At 45.7% G+C, this 15923-nt stretch overlaps 1 protein-coding gene across 2 annotated transcripts; it reads right to left on the bottom strand.

Annotated features, from left to right (window-relative positions):
- Positions 1-432: 432 nt before the first annotated feature.
- Positions 433-8856, bottom strand: LOC123078698 (probable plastid-lipid-associated protein 14, chloroplastic). Of its 2 annotated transcripts, XM_044501288.1 has the most exons (13): positions 8459-8769; positions 8317-8360; positions 8161-8239; positions 7933-8055; positions 7519-7701; positions 7350-7436; positions 6512-6618; positions 6166-6253; positions 2171-2251; positions 2005-2081; positions 1756-1891; positions 1504-1566; positions 433-1217 (listed from the first exon to the last, which is right to left on the bottom strand). In XM_044501288.1, the coding sequence occupies exons 1-13, from the start codon at positions 8711-8713 to the stop codon at positions 591-593; spliced, it is 1950 nt and encodes a 649-aa protein (XP_044357223.1). In that variant the 5' UTR covers positions 8714-8769; the 3' UTR covers positions 433-590. The 2 variants fall into 2 exon arrangements, with proteins under 2 accessions (XP_044357223.1, XP_044357225.1); XM_044501290.1 differs by lacking the exon at positions 7933-8055 and having other exon boundaries at positions 8459-8856.
- Positions 8857-15923: the final 7067 nt, after the last annotated feature.

Below are 15923 nucleotides of genomic sequence, written 5' to 3'. Positions count from 1 at the left end.
CGTTCATTGCTCACGACTCCTCATCTTTTGGATAGGCAATTCAATACTGCTATTCCCATCTAACCGCAGTCTTCATGGTATTTTTGTTTTGCATGGGAAACTTTTAATATATTCATTTTCGATCATGGCAATCCAAAGAACACCAAAGATAATAAAAATTACAACTAAGTTCGTGGACCACTTAACGACGACTACAAGCACTGGAGTGAGCCGAAGGCGCACCGCCATCATCGCCCCTCCCTTGCCGGAGCCAGACTAACCTTATAGTAGTAGACAGTCAGGAAGCCTCCAGGATATTTTATTGTATCTTTTAGTTGTAGAAGTTACTTTGTAATTTAATTTCGTGGATCATGGATCCAAAGCTGTGTACCTGTAATGGTTGTGAGTATAAAATCATGTGTGTTTCTACAGAAAAAAGTCCCTTTCTCAAGATTGTGTAGAATCTCAGTCTATGTAATATACTAGTATAATTTTAACATAACACTCTGATTTTTTTCTAGAACCTTTATTATGTACACTTGCTAAAAATGAATAATGTACACCTACAATACAAGAATGCTACAGGAGACAATGGGTTACAAATATGCTCCTCAGGGGTCAGACGTACGATTTGATCTAACGAAAAGTAAAGCCGACCCATTAACACCGCGAAGAACCATCAACCTTGAATCAATGTATGTACCGCAAACAATCTTTGACAGGTCGAACATCTCCGGTGGCGTCTGCGTACGGACCTCTTGCAGCACTTTGCGTGCAGACTTGACTTTCAAAGTTGAGCCGCAACTCATGGACACGTCGACGTCGTTCTCGTCCACGTTAACGCTAGCGGTGGGGAGGCTGGCTGGCAGTTGCTTCATCTTTGCGGCTTTTCCCCATTTACCGCCAAGATATCTGGAAGATGTAATCCTACTACTACTCTCTTTACCATCCTCGGCATTGGTGTAAATCCTCCCAGGAGTTATCCTTGCCGATGTGGTAACTGACAGATTTCCTTCGGTTCCAGATTTGTCGTGGGGCCAGTCGGATTCCGGCATGATTTTGAAACCAATATCTGAGGTCAGAGATAAAATGGGATCCACAGATTCTGGGGCTTCGGCGAATGTGAGGAACGCATCACTGATGAGGACTCTGGGGGTAGGCTGACGAAGTGTTAGACCGATGTGCCTTCCAGTGCAGTATAAGAGGCACCAGCGACCAGGTAGGAGGCGAAGCCAATTCTGAGCAAACAAAAGCAGAAAGGAATATATGAAATAAATGAAAATAGATTGATACCAACTAAGTAGAACCATCACATATACAAAATATATATGATCTCTCTCGACTTCCTTATACTGAGGACACACGCGCTCAGAATGTAACGAATATATCAAGTGAACTTATCACACATACACCCTAACAATTGCTGTAATGAAGAAACTATGCCCCAGGTAAACAATTAGCTCAGAACAAAGTTCACCTCGCATGGTATTCATAATTATCAGGACCTGGAGCAGGAACAATTACCTCTGTACTTGAATTAGGGTTTAGCACCTCCATCAACTCAATGAAATATGCTAACCGTCTACGCTGTAAACATGATAAAGGAAGCTTAATAAGTTAACTGGAGTTCCACCATACTTCTTCATACAAGTATCAAACAAATGATAGCTTTCAGTAAAAATATCAGGTTCATTTTGGATTGACACTCAAGCATCTTGTGAACATTTGGATGGAGATGCAGGTTGAGTCATCCATTTTTTGCGACAAAAATAATACCTGATGATGCCCATAAATATAATCTTCAGCCAGGCGGACAGCAGTAGATCCCAAGCCCCAGCGTACGACATTCACTGTTGGACTTATACGCCATTTAGGTCCACAAAGGAAGGGGTGACGCAGTGCATCGACACAACTGTAAATTAAGTTGATACAGCAAAGTGAGAATTTCCAATTATTCATCTAATGTAGATACAAACCTGTTGTAAATCTGCAACTTTAGCTTACCAACAGTAGGACTAGTCTTACCTTATCCTTTTGTCAGATTTTGTTGCCAGTAATAAGGCCAAAAGATTCCAACCAGCACCCCAGTGCCTATCTAGCATCTAAGAAATAGCAAGAGTAAACCCCAGTATCATCAGACAACTTCAAGAAATAATATGCTGACGGTAATACCGTAAATACAAATTCTTACCTGCAGACCAATATTCCCAGATGGAGAATTTTGGCTTAGAATCGGTAAAAGGAACTCACGCAGACATGATGGATCATTTCCCTGCAATATGAGATACTGATCATGAAGTCATAGCTTTTTTAGTTCCACCATTGATATTTCTAGAAACTAACAGAGTTGAAATCGCTTGCAAAAACATGTGGTGTTAGATCTCAAACAGAACTAAACAGAGTATAAAATTAAGTCAGAGGACATCCATGATCTTGCAACAGAACACTTAGCAACATGGAATCTCCAATATTAATTAAACATTATAAGTCCATGTTGGCATGCCCGACCGCCAGAAGGGAATGAGGCACGAACTGCTTAGTTTGTATAATTGGTAGAATACCTTAAGGAACGACATAACTCCGCCTATGTTGTCTCAACATAGCCGGTCCCAAGCCCGGGTAAAGGAGGAGGGTTGTGATAGGCTTGGCGAGCCAACGTAAAAGCTCAGCCACTCTAATGGAGATGAAACCCAAAAGATTTTCGTTGGGGCGTAACCCTCTCAGCGACGCGCCACATGGGAACCCGGGTGTGGTGGAAAATGGGCAAGGGCCGGGCCGTCACACCCCGGTGGCGCGCCGTATCTTGATCCTTATACGGTGGCAAGTGAGCGAGGATCGGGTCGTCGCATCCTTAGTGGCGCACTACATCCGCGCCCGCATGTAGTGGAAAATGAGCAAGGGTCTTCGCATTTGACTCGACGAGTGCGAAGGGTAAGGAAGCTAGCTGAGCCTAGGAGGATTCGCTTAGGTAGCTGGAACGTAGAGTCTCTGACAGGGAAGCTTTGGGAGCTAGTTGATGCAGCGGTGAGGAGAGATGTTGATATCCTTTGCGTCCAAGAAACCAAATGGAGGGGACAAAAGGCGAAGGAGGTGGAGGATACTGGCTTCAAGCTGTGGTACACGGGGAGGACTGCAAACAGAAATGGCGTAGGCATCTTGATCAACAAGAGCCTCAAGTATGGAGTGGTAGACGTCAAGAGACGTGGGGACCGGATTATCCTGGTCAAGCTGGTAGTTGGGGACTTAGTTCTCAATGTTATCAGCGTGTATGCGCCGCAAGTAGGCCACAATGAGAACACCAAGGGGGAGTTCTGGGAAGGCCTGGAAGACATGGTTAGGAGTGTATCGATTGGCGAGAAGCTCTTCATAGGAGGAGACCTCAATGGCCACGTAGGTACATCTAACACAGGTTTTGAAGGGGCGCATGGGGGCTTTGGCTATGGCATCAGGAACCAAGGAGAAGATGTCTTAAGCTTTGCTCTAGCCTACGGCATGATTGTAGCTAACACCCTCTTTAGAAAGAGAGAATCACATCTGGTGACTTTTAGTAGTGGCCAACACTCTAGCCAGATTGATTTCATCCTCTCGAGAAGAGAAGATAGGCGTGCGTGCCTAGACTGTAAGGTGATACCTGGAGAGAGTGTTGTACCTCAGCATAAGCTGGTGGTTGCTGGCTTCCGCTTTCGGATTCGTGTCCAGTGGGATAAGCGTGCCAAAGTCGCTAGAACGAAGTGGTGGAAGCTCAAGGGGGAGGTAGCTCAGGCGTTCAAGGAGAGGGTCATTAAGGAGGGCCCTTGGGAGGAAGGAGAGGATGCGGACAATGTGTGGATGAAGATGGCGACTTGCATTCGTAAGGTGGCCTCGGAGGAGTTTGGAGTGTCCAGGGGAAGGAGAAGCGAAGATAAGGATACCTGGTGGTGGAATGATGATGTCCAGAAGGCGATTAAAGAGAAGAAAGATTGCTTCAGACGCTTATACCTGGATAGGAGTGCAGACAACATAAAGAAGTACAAGATGGCGAAGAAGGCCGCAAAGCGAGCTGTCAGTGAAGCAAGGGGTCGGGCATATGAGGACCTATACCAACGGTTAGGCACGAAGGAAGGCGAAAGGGACATCTATAAGATGGCCAAGATCCGAGAGAGGAAGACGAGGGATATTGGTCAAGTCAAATGCATCAAGGACGGAGCAGGCCAACTCTTGGTGAAGTGGCGGGAGTACTTCGACAAGCTGTTCAATGGGGAGAATGAGAGTTCTACCATTGAACTGGACGACTCCTTTGATGAGACCAGCATGCGTTTTGTGCGGAGAATCCAGGAGTCTGAGGTCAAGGAGGCTTTAAAAAGGATGAAAGGAGGCAAGGCGATGGGCCCTGATTGTATCCCCAATGAGGTATGGAAAGGCCTCGGGGACATAGCGATAGTATGGCTAACCAAGCTTTTCAACCTCGTTTTTCGGGCAAACAACATGCCATAAGAATGGAGACGGAGTATATTAGTACCAATCTTCAAGAACAAGGAGGATGTTCAGAGTTGTACTAATTACCGTGGAATTAAGCTGATGAGCCATACAATGAAGCTATGGGAGAGAGTTATTGAGCACCGCTTAAGAAGAATGACAAGCGTGACCAAAAATCAGTTTGGTTTCATGCCTGGGAGGTCGACCATGGAAGCCATTTTCTTGGTACGACAACTTATGGAGAGATACAGGGAGCAAAAGGACTTGCATATGGTGTTCATTGACTTGGAGAAGGCCTATGATAAGATACCGAGGAATGTCATGTGGTGGGCCTTGGAGAAACACAAAGTCCCAGCAAAGTACATTACCCTCATCAAGGACATGTACGATAATGTTGTGACAAGTGTTCGAACAAGTGATGTCGACACTGATGACTTCCCGATTAAGATAGGACTACATCAAGGGTCAGCTTTGAGCCCTTATCTTTTTGCCTTGGTGATGGATGAGGTCACAAGGGATATACAAGGAGATATCCCATGGTGTATGCTCTTTGCGGATGATGTGGTGCTAGTTGACGATAGTCGGGCGGGGGTAAATAGGAAGTTAGAGTTATGGAGACAAACCTTGGAATCGAAAGGGTTTAGGCTTAGTAGAACTAAAACCGAGTACATGATGTGCGGTTTCAGTACTACTAGGTGTGAGGAGGAGGTTAGCCTTGATGGGCAGGTGGTACCTCAAAAGGACACCTTTCGATATTTGGGGTCAATGTTGCAGGAGGATGGGGGTATTGATGAAGATGTGAACCATCGAATCAAAGCCGGATGGATGAAGTGGCGCCAAGCTTCTGGCATTCTCTGTGACAAGAGAGTGCCACAAAAGCTAAAAGGCAAGTTCTACAGGACGGCTGTTCGACCCGCAATGTTGTATGGCGCTGAGTGTTGGCCGACTAAAAGGCGACATGTTCAACAGTTAGGTGTGGCGGAGATGCGTATGTTGAGATGGATGTGTGGCCACACGAGGAAGGATAGAGTCCGAAATGATGATATACGAGATAGAGTTGGGGTAGCACCAATTGAAGAGAAGCTTGTCCAACATCGTCTTAGATGGTTTGGGCATATTCAGCGCAGGCCCCAGAAGCTCCAGTGCATAGCGGACGGCTAAAGCGTGCGGAGAATGTCAAGAGAGATCGGGGTAGACCGAATTTGACATGGGAGGAGTCCGTTAAGAGAGACCTGAAGGATTGGAGTATCACCAAAGAACTAGCTATGGACAGGGGTGCGTGGAAGCTTGCTATCCATGTGCCAAAGCCATGAGTTGGTCGCGAGATCTTATGGGTTTCACCTCTAGCCTACCCCAACTTGTTTGGGACTAAAGGCTTTGTTGTTGTTTGTTGTTGTTGTTGTACCTTAAGGAACGACATGTCCTTGTCCTTGTGACTTTGTAATTATATAGCTGTTTTGTCCTTTTATCTTTAACAAAAAATATGTGTATTCGACAAGAAATGGGGGCCATGTTTTCATTAAATATGCCTTATTATTAGCTTAGGATGGTATTTCCCTAACTTCTTTCTTTATTTCCATGCATTTTTTACCAAATAGCAGCCTGAACCTTCAGGGTTAGAATGCAAAGTGCTAAACTGTAATACAATGATGAACACAAATATTTGCAAGGACAAGGAGGGAATAAAATATGGCAGAAACGATATAACTCAAAAAGATGCACAAGACAAACCTTATTCAAGAATGACTTGAATTTTTGGAATGTCGATGAATCCATGAGCTCTCTCAAAACCATCTTTGCCATTATGAAGCCCACGCATCTAGAGAAAAAACAGTTTAATACTTTTTATCTAATACTCCCTCCGTTCCTAAATACTTGTCTTTCTAGGCATTTCAACAAGTGACTACATACGGAGTAAAATGAGTGAATCTACACTCTAAAATATGTCTACATACATCCGTATGTGATAGTCATTTGAAATGCCTAGAAAGACAAGTATTTAGGAACGGAGGGAGTACTAGTATATATGTGTACATATTAACTACTGTTAACTGTAAACAGAAGCTCCCAAACCTACCTCATGTCAAATGCTATCATCATTTTCCGCCTCTCATTGTTACTTGCTACTGCACTGCTGCTGGGGTCATTGTCATGAAAATCAACAGCATTCCCAAGAATACCAACCTAAAAATGATGAAGAAAACATGAAATTGATCGACCGTTTTAACTTTAGATGAAATGAAAGCTACGGAACACTGGGACACACAGAATGTGCAAACTTTGCAGGGTTTAATCACACATTACCTTTATGGTCTGGTTTGATTAAAATTTATTTTTTCAGATAAACAAGGAGATCACTCCCTGGTTCCATCTCATCAGTGGAACCTGGGGTCAGGTTTTCAGTTCAATTATTTTGTACCTTAACAAGACGAATACACATGTGGCAAGTGATACGAGTGCACTTATGTATACCGGCATGCTTAAAGAATGCACTCAAATGTCGTACTCAGTTATTTACATGAGGAATGGCTTGCTCGGAACGCCTCACCTACTATTATCTGAGGCAGCAGCTAATTCTTTTCATATGGATGATTCAGAAAAAGCACAGAGTAGGATGACATAGTACTTTTGTCATCAATCAACACATAGAGGGAAAATATACTAGAGAGTTGTACTGAGCACGATCTCACTTATGTCAGCAAATCAAAATATGAATACACGGTTAAACGGAAATGATTAATACACGCTGATGCAAAATCATGATGAAACGGGAATGTTATCTTTAGTAGTTCAACTGTATTACATGAAATGGGCCAAATGACATTGATTTATTAATGTTCCCAGTAACCTAAGCATGATTGCAAGGACATAATACAACCACCTGTGTAACAAGAATATAAGGAAATGGTGCTTACTTTGACATGCTTGTCTACTGGGCTTACATGAACATTCTCCAGTCTAAGCTCAGTATGCGCCATTCCATGGCTATGCAGATAATTTACCTGCATAAAGTAAGACATATCTTCAGTCTAGATCAACTGGTAACTGATTAACATTAAAAAATCTTTAACTTTTGAAGCTTACACCAATCAGAAGGTCTCTCATCAATATCCTGATTAAACGCAGCTGCCGAGTTACAGCAGGCCCTCCAACCGAATCATCTCCTACCCTCCTTACTTGTTCTTCATCCAATGCTAATGTTGCTTCCAAGGTTGGAAGCCAATCCGAGAGTTGCAACCAGTGACGCAAGGAGTAACTCCCATGGTACTGCATTAACATATTTTTTATTGTAAAATAACGATTATACCAGCACATTGCTCAATCCAGCAAGAACAAACAAACCTAAAGTAGCAATTACATCTAGACTAGAAACACCCCTAAACGGCTAAACCCAGGCAGGCCCTGACATGAAAATGAGATCATGAAAAATGATACTCCTACTTCCACATTAAACTTGAAACAAGGTCAGCTCGAGGAAATTAAGGCAAAAGCTCTAACCCCGTGCACCAAGACAAGCGGACTATCACCCTCTTCCATGGCCTTGCTCGGAGTGACGTAGCCATGGACCTGCATCGCGTAAGAGTGGTACATCATCTGGCGATGGGCCAGCTTCTTGAGCACCTGTGATAACACGAACACAACCCAGTCGTGCTCAGCCAGATAGTTCCCCATATATTCCAAACGCACTAAACAGCACCAGAATTTAACAGGAAAAAAAAAATCCACCTCTAGCGCGCGGCGGCCCCTCCGCTTCGCCTGTGAGCTAGTCAGCTGCCGCAACACCACCGTCGACCCGTACAGCTCACTGAATTAAAAAAAAAGGTAATGATTGTGGGTTCAAAGAATTCGTACTGTCCAGTGTGTTCCATGCCGCTGACCGACCTGCTAGGATCGCGCACCGTGGCCTCGAAGATCATCTCATCGGACTGTAGCAGAAAAGGCAAATCGCCGATTATTAGCAACAAGGGAGAAGCGCGACCGAATTAGCGCGTTGGAGAGCGAATCAGTGGGGCTAAACACCAACCCGTCCGTGGAGCCCGACGCTGACGCGGTCGGCGACAGTGAAGTCGGCCATGTCGAACCTGACCACGGGGCACGGCCCCGCAGCGGCCCCCTCGTCCGCTGTCGCCGGCGCGGGCGCCGGCGTGGAGGCCGACAAGCTCGCCTCCAGCCGGAACCGCCGAGGGCGGCACGGATGCGCGGAGGCGCGGCATAACGGGCGGGGCAAGCCGGTCGGGGAGGGGCGCGCGGCGGCGACGGCGGCGGCCGCGAGAGCCATGGTTCCGTTGCGGTGGAGGAGGGAGGGGGGTTGGGGGAGTGGACTGATGGAGGGAGGGGCGCGTTAAGACTTAAGAAGAGGAGGAGGCGCGAGGCGGTTGCGTGCGGGGAAGCGGCGCGGGCGTACAGCCATGAGCTCGGCGCGCGCTCGCCTCACCCCGCGCCGCGGCAGCGACCGTGCGGCGGCACCGGGCGTGCGATTTCTTTGGGCATGGTGCACCAGCTCGGCCGTGCGCCGGTGTTGACCGTTTGTGCCACTTGGGCAGTGAGACGGAGTATTCTTCAGGCAGTGGTCCACCGGTGAGTGAAGTTACCGGGAAAAAGTAAAAAAAAAAAACCTTAAACTTGCAGACGGAAGCTAAACCGAACCCTGAATTTTAAATCTCTAAAATCAGCACACTAAGCTATTTAATCCCGGTCTATTTTAGGACGCCGCTAACTGCCACACGTGTGGGCGTTAAGGGATTTGCCCACACGTTCTGTGTGATGCCTAAGAGGACCAGCCCACACGCCTGTGTGTGGGCGTGTGGGCAAAACAACTAGTGCCCACACGCCTCTCTTTTTTCCTCCCGGTCCCGCTTACACGCGTGCATGTGGGCAAAATAGATAACGCCCACACGCCCGGTACGTCAGGCCTCGTACCTCGTGGTCCCGCACGCCCCACGTGACACTTTACCGCGCGTCCGCAGTTGCCATGGGCCGGACCCTCGTCCATGTTCGTTTAAGTGCAGTTGCCATGTCGCTGAACTACGGTTGCCATGTCGGACAGCTACAGTTGCCATCTCAGGTCAAAGTTCCAGATCGCCATTTTTTTGGACAACTACAGCTGTTGCCATGTGTGGTCTGGTCTACTGCAGTTGCCATGATTTCAAAACTTTAGGAGTTGCCACCTACTAACACTAGGCAGTTGCCATGTAGCGCTAAAAAAAAGCATGGCAAAAAAACATGTTCGGGTAAAAGAGAGAGTTGCCATGTGCTCACAATCACGCTAGGGCAGTTGTCATGTAAAAAGAAAGAGTTGCCATCTGCTTACGTGCATGCTAGGGCAGTTTGCCATGTACCATGCAAAATATATGGCAACTGACATGTTCGGGGTAAAAAAAGAGAGAGTTGCCATCTTCTTGCAATCACACTAGGGCAGTTGCCATGTACACTGCAAAACGCATGGCAACTGGCAGCTTGGGTGTGGGAGAGGAGGCGGGCGTGTGGGCGAGATGGCAAACGCCCACACACTAGCCCTTGTGCGTGACTGAAAACTGGTGTGTGGGCGAACTGCTAAACGCCCATACATCGGCCCCTTAGTGTGGTAAAACGGATGTGTGGGCGACCTCTCTCACACACCACACACACGCCTTGTCCTACGTGGCACACAAAATCAGTCAAAACATGCCAAGATTCGTGCAGATACTGCTGGACGGCGATGGAGGCGTGTGGTTGAGATGGCTAATGCCCACACGTGTGGGCGTTAACATTTCCGCTATTTTAAACCTTGAGTGTGTTTCAAATAGGGATTGTGGACGTGGCAAGTCGAACCTGGGAGGGTTGACTGCGGCCAGATTGGGCCAGAACATCAGGCAGCATGAAGCGTGTTTTTTGTTTTGCAACGTGCAATTCATGGATATAAATAAAATCACAACCGGAACTGCATGTGTTGTCGAAAGGGATGAGGATCGCCGTTCGATCAAGAAGAATCCAACGGTGCCGACGTACGATCCGTGGGGTTTGGGTTCTGGCCAATCAGAACGCATGACTCAGATCGCGCGCGTGGCAGGGGGCATCGGCCACGGTTTAGTGGACACACGGCTTTCTCAGCCTTTTCCATTTGTAGTTGTCTGTACTCAGACAAGTTAAGCTTTCGCATGTGCTTGTTGCTTGTATGCTCTGTATGTGGGGTCATGAGACCCATGTTTGTAATATCTGGCTCTTCGGAGCCTAATGAATAAATACTTTGAGTTGTAGAGTTTTGTTGTGATGCCATGTTGTATTTGCACATTTCGAGCATATTGTGTGTATGATTTGAAATGCTTGGTATGTGTGGGATCCGACAACCTAGTTGTTTATCCTTGGTAGCCTCTCTTATGGAAAAATGTAGTCTAGTGCTTCCACTGAGCCATGGTAGTTTGCTACAGCCCGGTTTACCGGAGTCCTGCTAGCCTAGTTACTACTGCTCCGGAACACTTAGACTGGCCGGCATGTGATCCACTTCGTTCCTGTGTCTGTCCCTTCGGGGAAATGTCACGCGGTGACTTCTGGAGTCCTGCTAGCCTGCTACAGCCCGGGTTCCCGGAGTCCTGTTAGCCCAGTTGCTACAGCCCGGATTCACACGCTGATGACCGACACGTTCGATGCTGGTTCATGTATGCCTGTCCCCGTAAGTTAGCGCCACTTTGGTTTCACGACTAGTCATGTCGGCCCGAGTTCTCTGTCATATGGATGCTAGCGACACTATCATATACGTGAGCCAAAAGGCGCAAATGGTCCCGGGCCAGGTAAGGTGGCACCCGTGGGAATACCGTGCGTGAGGCCGCAAAGTGATATGATGTGTTACATGCTAGATCGATGTGGCTTAGAATCGGGGTCCTGACAGCTTTGGTATCAGAGCCTGACTGCCTGTAGGATTACCAAGCCAAACTTGTCGAAGTTGAGTCTAGAAATGCTTTAGTTATATAAGGGAATTGATTGTGTAAGGGAACGTAAGGCTCTTTTTACTCCTTTACCTTATGCCCTTCTGATCTGAGTCACCCTCATCTTTTCTACGGGGTTAAGAAACTAGGCCTTCTCATCTATCTATCAGGATCACGTGTTACTAATTTGTAGACTTATAGGATTGTTGGTTTCAAGTCTCAGTTCAGTTTCTCCTACCTCCGTGTGATAACAGTTGATTTCGGAACCTTGATATTACGATGCTAAGTGGTTATGCCATCATTTTGCAGGATGTCTCAAATCTTTCTGAGCATTTACAGCCGTTATGCTGTCCGAGTTATCCCAGGTTTCTAAACAATCTGGTGCATTTGCTAATCTTTCCTTCCTGATTCCGATGTCTTTTTAGGCCAGGTTAACCACACTAAATCGGTGCGTTGAGGTACTCTGTTGCCTCGGCGCATATGTTGAAGCCATTATTATGACCCTAGGCATCCTAGAGAACCACCCACTAATCTAGCAATGCTTTATATTCCCAGTGTGATGATTCTGGCCATCATTCTCGAAAGCATCCCGTGATGCCATTTAGTTAGTGGGTATTCCATCTTTGGGTTTTTGAACCCGAGATTCACCCTACTTACTTCATGTTGATAGTGTTTGCTAGTTCCTTTAGGATATTAGTAACCTTGTGATAGTCTTCGAGGTCTGTGGTATATCATTCTTCCTAATACCATGAACCATCCTTGGCGGAAGTTCTTTTGAACCAAAAGATCACAACCAGAGTGCTCTTGATGAGTCCTCCATTCTATAATGTGAATCTGCCAGTTCTACCTTTCTGCATGGGTTATCCGAAAGAAATGTTGAGCTTTGCTCGACATACTAATCTATGCATCCACAACTCAGAAAGATATATGTTCATTCGAGTTGTTCCTCCTCCGTTGTTTTCTGACCCTCATCTATCAGTTGATAGTCAAGAGTATGTCGTGCATCTGTGTTCATCGGTGCATATTATTACTGTGGTCATCAATCCGTTCTATTTCAGAATGACTAGGAGAAACAAACTCCAATATCTTATCCATTTCTAGGATTGGGTCAAAGTAGTTGTATTCCGCAGATCAAATGCCAAACCAGCTTTTGTTTTGTTCTACCTTGGAGTATTACCCTATTTATGTCAAGAATATCATAGGAATTGCACCATCTCTTATGAATTCTTGATGCAGTGGTACTTCTCACCATCATCATTCATTCCTCGGTCCTCGTGTTGTTGTAACCAGAATGCCGACAAGTGAATTGTGATGTGTGAAATCAATACTCCGAGCAACTCGTTGCTTGGTGGTAAATGAACAATATTCCCATTCTTAGCGTGTTGGTTATTGAATCATCATTCTAAGATAGATTGTGCTACCTAGTCCATTTTTCCTGGTGCACTCCTCGATCAATGAGTTAGGATTGTGTCAATCCCTCGCTCTTTTGATCATATCATCTTGCCTTGAAAAGCAAGATTGTTCTCGAGCTTCATAACATATCGGTGGACCATGATTTTCCGAATATCTTCTTGGAAGTATCACCAGGTTGTCCCCTGACCGTTATGTTGAGCTCGTGATCAAATGGTTTTCCTATAAACCACTCTTTCTCCAAGAATCTGTGTCGGATACCCTGAACTAGTTGGTTGGGCTAAACAACAACTTGGAGAGTTGGAAGATGGAAGCTTGTCCGACTTAGTTCATTCCAAAGGGATATCTCTTTGTATATGTGTGTTGAAGAAAGATGATATCGTCATTGATTGATCCTTGTGATCAATTGTTGGATCTACTGTCTTGTCGAAACTTTGATTTGAGTGTGGGCTATCCTCAAATCAAATCAGAACCAACGGTGCTCGTAATGTTGTCTTACCCGTGGTTGATCCCTCGAGCATACACCATTACATCCTTTGGTCTGACTAATGTTATGTCCTTGTTCACATAATTATGGAATTCCATTTATATTGTCATTCCGATGACTTGTTGTTGAGCCCATCAGCAGGATTTTATCTCCTCCATGATTTATGTTGAACACTAAGCTAGTGTTGGAAACTTTTGAAAGCATTTCTTCATGCTAGCTCATGAAGCATATGTTTGGACGAAAGAAGTGACTTCCTCTAATTCACGTGCACTGGATGTAAGTTGCCGCTGTGAATTCGAGAAAGTTTGTTTTGCCTCCTCTGGAATCGTCCCAAGTCAGTCACGCATGTGCGAAGTATTCTATGGTTTGATAGACTGATCATCTCCATTCCATATGTATTCCTAGCACACAAAGCCATTGATTGATTTGTTCAAGGATAAGAAGTTCAAATGCTATTCCCGAAGGGCCCAGACGAACATGCACAAGACTTCGTTATCTTCAATGATGGTTCCCAACATCAACTCGATAGTGTTTTATTGTAAGACTACTATGTGGTCATGCTTGTCTGGGACAGCGTGTTCACATGTGTGTAGCAGAACCAGCTCATGTTTTGGGGCTTGCTATCATAGTTCATTTCCCGAGAATCTCGCAACGTCATCTCGTCGCTTTGCGTTGCAACCTTTCCTTTTCGGACATGCCGTCTGAAATATCCTGTTACCAACCGAAGCTGAATCTCAGGCAGATATGATGGTTGGGACATTCCCAAGAATTATAATATTGGTCTTTTGAACCGTTAAGTGGATGTCTTGGCCAACGCACTTATCCGGGAGATCTATTATTGTAGTATCTTGAGTCAGCAATTTGGCCATTCTTCCATGAGGAGTTGGTATGACTTAGTCCATAAGTTGTTCCTTATGGGTTCTTTGAGTTTCCGAAGTCAGACCTTTACTTGATGTTCCAGATACCGAATGGTATTGGGTTAAGCTGGTACATCAAGGAGAACATTAGAAGTGGAGTGCTAAATGTCTCTCGGTCAATCATCCAGATTTCGTTTCCTTGGCATCGCTAAGGTGAAATCCGGGAAAATGTTGCCTTCCTTTGCATTTGCATCGTCCATCACTATTCATCATGGTAGTACGATGTGTTGCTAGGATCCTCGGCACGGATGTTGGTAAGACCTGATGATTATGGAAATGCTCAAGTTCTTGAGAGCATGCTCAGACACTAGGTTATATCCTTGGTATCAATTGGAATGTGCCTTCCGTTTGCCGAGTTGTCTTATAACTCTAGTTTCCTTTCCAAACTAAGTATGCCATTCTTTCGAATTCCTTAAAACGATCATTTCTGAATTGCCTCAGGTTGGTATGAAGAGTTCCAATGATCTATGCATCAAAAGTAATTCTTTTTGCCACTTAAGGGAATAATTCTACGAGTCACCTTCCCTAAGGTGTCACGTTATGGAATCATGGCAATTATCTCCTTACTACTTTAAAACCATGCACCATCTTACTCAAGCGTGGAATCGTTGCCTACCAACTTGAACCCTCGTCATCTGGTTCTTTCCTTCCCTCTCGATGTGTGTTTTGTGTCTCAGCTCGAGAGATGTTCCTATGTCTCACTCCGTGAGTTGATCCTGAGTTGCTTGATCTTGAGAAGATCGATTCTTCTAGAGTTTTCCCTTTCTTCTCGTTGTCATGTTGGATGGAGTTCTCAGAGCAAGACGTCGAGACAAAGAGGATGATCAAATCAACTTTCTTATGAAGTGCAACCTGGATCATGGAGATTGTGCTAGCTTTGTGTCCCCTCTGTCTTCTTACCTCATGTCTTGAATCTCGGGACGAGATTCTTGTTTAGTGGGGGTGAGTTGTCACAGCCCTAGAATTTGATTGTAATTAGTTGCACAAGCATCCATGCATCATGTCTAATTTTCGTTGAAAGTTGAAATGGGGATTGTTGAAACCCTAGCATCAAATGAATTCAACTAGGTTCAATAAAAATATTTTCAATGAACCCAAATGCCCTGCAGAAAAGTTCATCATTTTTGAATTGGCTAAAAACCTCTTCCAAAAATGGTGCACATATTTCTAGGACATTCTGGATTTTTGAATTAATCCATATTATATTTGAATTGGGGCATTTAAATTCTATAAATAGTTTAAATGTTCTAATAATGGTGAAACTAGTTGAGGGCTGTTGGAAATAATTTCAAAAGTGCCCACAAATACTTTCAGCATTTTACAAAATGGTTTGGTATTTTACTACTAAATCAAAACAGAGAAAAGAATAGAAAAACAGAAACAAAATTAGAAAAGGAACCTACCTGGCCTTACCTGCCTAGCAGCCCAGCTGGCGGCCCAGCTCCTCCAGCCGGCCCAGCCCACTGGCAACTGCCAGTCGTCTCCCACCTCTGCCAGAAGGCAGAGGCGTGTCGCCCGCGCGCGCACCGGACGCCACCTCCTGCTTCCACCCCCCGTCCTCGACCGAGCGCCTGGAGACGCCCCGAGCCCCCTGGTCCTTCTCCCTCACTCTCTGCTCTCCCCCTCGCCCTCTAGCCTCCTTCCCCGACCTCACCAAAGAGCGCTCCGCCGTCGCCGTGTTTCACCCGCGTGGCCACCGTCCTCCTTTCGCCGCGCCGCCGTGTCCGGCATCTCCGTTGTCGAGCACCACGTCTCCAGGCCAAAGGAAACAAG

This window comes from Triticum aestivum, chromosome 3D, assembly GCF_018294505.1.
Source record: "Triticum aestivum cultivar Chinese Spring chromosome 3D, IWGSC CS RefSeq v2.1, whole genome shotgun sequence".
Taxonomy (NCBI): domain Eukaryota; kingdom Viridiplantae; phylum Streptophyta; class Magnoliopsida; order Poales; family Poaceae; genus Triticum; species Triticum aestivum.
The sequence above is the reverse complement of the archived record's forward strand: the minus strand, read 5'-3'. Positions and strand labels throughout refer to the sequence as shown.

Coding starts and splice junctions, on each gene's coding strand:
- LOC123078698 (XM_044501288.1), bottom strand. CDS start 8,713: ATGGCTCTCGCGGCCGCCGCCGTCGCCGCCGCGCGCCCCTCCCCGACC. Junction 6,254..6,511: donor ATGATAGCATTTGACATGAG/GTAGGTTTGGGA, acceptor TTTTTTCTCTAG/ATGCGTGGGCTTCATAATGG. Junction 1,218..1,503: donor ACCCTAATTCAAGTACAGAG/GTAATTGTTCCT, acceptor TTGTTTGCTCAG/AATTGGCTTCGCCTCCTACC.